The 4,618-nt window shown below is 64.9% G+C and overlaps 1 protein-coding gene across 1 annotated transcript in view; it reads left to right on the top strand.

Annotated features, from left to right (window-relative positions):
- Positions 1-3,680, top strand: part of EMIHUDRAFT_113427 (hypothetical protein) — a gene marked incomplete at both ends in the record, with an annotated part of 4,435 nt that extends 755 nt beyond the window's left edge. The window contains 5 exons of the mRNA XM_005782579.1: positions 4-590; positions 669-1,995; positions 2,126-3,184; positions 3,282-3,481; positions 3,594-3,680. Coding sequence (XP_005782636.1) covers positions 4-590; positions 669-1,995; positions 2,126-3,184; positions 3,282-3,481; positions 3,594-3,680 — 3,260 coding nt within the window. The remainder of the gene's footprint in view (positions 1-3; positions 591-668; positions 1,996-2,125; positions 3,185-3,281; positions 3,482-3,593) is intronic.
- Positions 3,681-4,618: the final 938 nt, after the last annotated feature.

Below are 4,618 nucleotides of genomic sequence, written 5' to 3'. Positions count from 1 at the left end.
CAGACGACTACGTCAGCCCATCATTGGCAAAGGATTGGAAAACCGCCTACAACGAGACGGGCAAGTGCCGCTACGTCATCACATTCGACCTCCTCGAGGGCGTCACCTTCCATGACGGCACCCCCTGGAACGCCGCCGCGGCGGTGGCTAACTTCAACCAGATCATGGGCGGAGTCGGCGTCCTCGGCTTCCCCAAGGCGCTGGCCGGGATGCACGACTGGCTCGGCTTCACCCAGTACCTCGACGCGTGGGAGGCGGTCGACGAGATGACCTTCTCGCTCACCTTCACCTCCTACTACGAGGCGGCGCTCCGCGAGCTCTCGACCATCCGCCCCTTCCGCATGAGCTCGGTCGCCGCCCTCCCCTCGCTGGAGCACCGCGGGATCTCGCACGTCGCCGAAAAGAACGGCCTGCGGAACGGCGGGACGTGGCCCAACAAGTGCGCGAAGCAGGCGCACTACGTGGTGGGCAAGACCGGCATCCCGGGCTCCACCGACCCCACGGCCGGCAGCACGGGCTGGGCGCTGACCTCTCTCGGCGTCGGCGAGAAGCTCTTCACCGTGGACCAGTTCGGCTTCATTGTCGGCCAGGTCCTGAGACCCGCCCACCTCTCTCACCGCCCGGTGTTTCTCTTCCGCGATCCGCGCCCTCCTCTCTCCGTGGCACAGGTGGCGGCGTCTGTGGCCCGCCCGGTGAGCGACAACTACAACGTCTGGACCGTGACGCTGAAGCCCAACTACCACTTCTCCGACGGCACTCGCGTCACCGCCGGGCTCGTCGCCACGTGCCTGCAGGAGCTGAACGACAAGAACTCATCTTCGGGCAAGGCGCGGGCGTCGGTCGGAGTCATGACGGTGACGGCCGAGAGTGAGCTCGTGGTGAAGATCGTGTCCGAGCGCTCCACCCACATCATGGACTCCGTCCTCGCCGAGTGGATCTTTACCATCTACTACAACAAGGGGGACGAGTACATCTTCACGGGGCCGTACGCCGTCGACAACTTCGACACGGACACTTTCCACTTGATCCCGAACCTGTACTACCCTCTCGCGGAGCAGCGCCCCACGCTCACGATCACCAAGTACGGCGGCAGCGGTGAACTGGCTGCGGCCGCCATCGCCGGCACCGTCGACGTCGGCTTCCACCTTGCTGCCGACGACATCGCGCCCGTGAACAGCGCAAAAGGTGTGAGCGTCACGTCGTTCGAGGTCGAGTACCAGTACATGATGTTCCACAACACCGACAAGCCGCAGCTGGCGGACGTGCGCGTGCGCGAGGCGATCGACGTCGCGATCAACCGCAACGCCTTTCCGACCGAGCTCCCTGACGCTCTCCCCACGCGCAGCATGTTTCCGGAGGCCTCACCTTACTTCTCGGACGGCTCCAACATGGCCGCGGACACGAGCGCGGCCGCTACGCTGCTGGACCAGGCAGGGTGGGCCCTCGACGGCTCCAAGCGCACCAAGGACGGTAAGGACCTCTCCATCAAGCTGGTCGCCTACCCGCAGCGCCCGGGCCTCGTGACGTTGCAGCTGCTGATCGCGCAGTCGCTGACGGACTTGGGCATCAACGTGACCTCGGTCGTGACAAGCAGCGAGAGCTGGGATGAGCTTGACGATCTCATGGCGGCAGGGGAGTACGACCTCCTCATGTGGGCCCAGCACACGCTGCCGGCCGGCGATCCCGGCTCCTTCCTCAACGGCTTCTTCCGCACCAACGCGTCCGGAAACCACGCCCACTGGAGCTCCTCCTCTGTCGACTCCATGCTGGACGATCTGAACGCGATCACGGACAAGCACGCACGCGTCAACGAGACGAAGGCGATCCAGGCGGCGATCCTCGCCGAGGCGCCCGTGAGCATGCTGATGACGCCAACCTGGCACGTCAGCCTGAGCGACCGCGTGAACAGCACCTACGTCCCGTGGGGCTCCGACTACCACGTGATCCGCGCTGACGAGTTCCTCAGCGGCTATACCAACTGCTTCTTCTGGCGCGGTGTGGAGGCGCCCATCGGCACCGGGGCGTACCAGGTCGTCGACAAGCTCCTGACCAACTCAAAAGGCGCACGCCTGCCAGTCACAGAGCCCAAGCCTCCCATGCAAGACCCTCGCGACTCCCTCTGTAGGCGCGACGCGTCGGCTCCCCGCCGCCGACTTCAACAAGACGTGCTTCTCTCTTGAAAATGCCGACACGTGCGTCTACGCCGAACACGAGACGGTCTCGGAGGTGCTCTTCACCAAGTTCGAGAGCCACAGGAACAACCCGGCCTACGACAGCGTCATCCTGCGCGCGTACCCGTCGCAAGACGCCGTCGAGGACGCCCTGCTGGACAGCTCGCTCGACGTTGCGTACGGCGTCAACACGGTCTCCTCCGAGGCCTTCCTCGCGGCCAAGACCAACGCTCGCCTCGTCGCCGAGCAGGCCCCGACCGAACTGAATTCCCGCCACGTCGTCTTCAACAGCGGCACCATCCTCACCAAGAACAAGCGCAAGTTTGTCATGTGCGCCATCGAGTCGGGCCGCGCCAAGCTGTACCAGGGCGCGCTGGCGGCGGAGACGCAGATGGACACGCTCTTCGACCCGGCGCTGCCGCACTGCGGCGTGCTCTCCACGCTCTCGAGCTCCAAGGAGCTCTGTGAGTCCGGGACCGGCGTCACGGCCGACGACTTCGCGGACACGCCTCTGCGGGTCCTGTACCGCGCGTACGACCCGTTCGCCGTCGCGATCGCGGACGAGGTAATTGCCGGGCTCGACGCCAAGGGCATCCCTAATGAGCGCCTGGGAGCGAACGACCGCGACCAGTACAACGAGTACAACTGTGACTACACGGCCGGCTTCGATTATGACGGCAGCCCCAGTGAGTGCGACGACGGCGACTTTGCCTGCCTCGCCAAGCACCATACCTGGGACCTCTCCGTCTCGCAGACCTGGGGCCCTCCCTACGACCCCACCTCGAAGCTCTGGGACATGACGCACCGCTGGTGCAGCGCAGAGTCGGACGCGGCGGGCGTGATGAACATGGAGAGCATGCCCTTCGAGGAGTTCCGCACGCACGTCCGCGCGCTTTCGACCTTGTACGACGACGACGAGCGCCAGGCGCAATACGATCTCGTGCTCACGACCCTCCACAACGAGGCCATCTTCCTTCCCTACACCGCGAAGCGCCAGATCGCGGTGCACAACGGTTCGCTCCCGCCCTCTCGAGATCCCCACGGTCCGGAGCCGCACGCCACATCATTGCCAACTCCCCCCCCCCCCCCCCCCTCCCCCCCTCACTCCAGCCCGCGTCTCCAACTTCCGGTTCGGCTTCATGGAGTTCGACTTTCCGCTCGCCAACCTCATGCCCGGAGATGCGAGCTTCTGGCCGGCACCCCCACCCCCGCCGCCACCGCCCGACGACGGCCTCTCCAGCGGCGAGATTGCGGGCATCGTGATTGGCGCCGTCGTCGGCGCCCTCCTTCTGCTCTCCGTCATCTTCCTCGTCTCCAAAGAGAGGGCGCGCCCGCCCTAGGCCTAGCTAGTCGGCGAAGCAGCGAGTGCGCGCGTGTAGACCTAGGGATGTGTGAGCGCGTCGCGCCGCCCTGTTGCTGCAGGCGGGCAAGCCCGTCTTCAAGCCATACACGGAGGTGGTGAAGGAGTCCAACTACAACGGTGCGCCTCCCCAGACCGAGGCGGCGTAAGACCGCTCTCGGGGGCGTGTCGCGCACATAAGGATGGCCGGCGCGTCGCAAGGGCCGAGGCGGCGCGTCCAAGATACGCCGGACGGGTGGGGCGAGCGCGTGTCCCAGCAGTTGCATGCACAGAATGGTGGCCCCGGGGTAACCGGCGGCAGCCGCACGGGCGGGACGAAGAGCTGAGTGAGTGAGAAGAGAAGAGAGACCGGGGCCGCCCGGTCCTCCACAGAGAGACGACGTAGTGAAGAACGATTCGCATGAGACATTGGTGAAATGTGTTGCTGTGCCAGTGCTTCGTGCTCTTGCTCCGGTGAAAGTGACGAACCCGAAATCTCTCGAACTCGATGGTTCTTGCGGGTGAAGTTCTGAAAAACGTGCAGCACTTCTAGCCGACATCGACAAAAGTCACTCTCTAGCCCCAAGTGCTCGCCCGCGCCCCAGATGTGGGCCTGCTTCGCCTCCAGCGGCGCCGCAGCGAGCAGCAGCAGTGCACTCCATCGCGTCCTCCACGCGGGTGAAGCTCGAGGCCACTTGATCCGAGTCGCCGTCGTCGCTCACAGTTGCTTCCCGCACCGCTGCAATCAGCTTCTCTAGCTGCGCCGCGAGATTAGGCTCTTGTCGCGGTCGGACAGGCACCCGTCGCATCTGTGGACAGGCACCCGCCAGCGGCCACACAGGCAAGCAAGAGCGGCACAGCATGAGTCGGGGGGGTGTCGGGGCACGACGAGGGTTGCTTCGGCTGGCGCTCGGAGGCCACCAGGCGGCCCCATTTGATGTCCCTTGCCCGAAAAAATCGCCGGTGCACTCCCAAGTGCTCCAAGTGCCGGTACCCCGGAGATCTGCACAAGGCTAGTGCCATTTCACTGTGGCACAGATCGCGTTACAAAACCTTGATTTGACCATTTGCGCCATTTTGTCCCTCTCGGTGCCTTCCAGAGGCAGCT

Source organism: Emiliania huxleyi, assembly GCF_000372725.1.
Source record: "Emiliania huxleyi CCMP1516 chromosome Unknown EMIHUscaffold_189, whole genome shotgun sequence".
NCBI lineage: Eukaryota > Haptophyta > Isochrysidales > Noelaerhabdaceae > Emiliania > Emiliania huxleyi.
The sequence above is the reverse complement of the archived record's forward strand: the minus strand, read 5'-3'. Positions and strand labels throughout refer to the sequence as shown.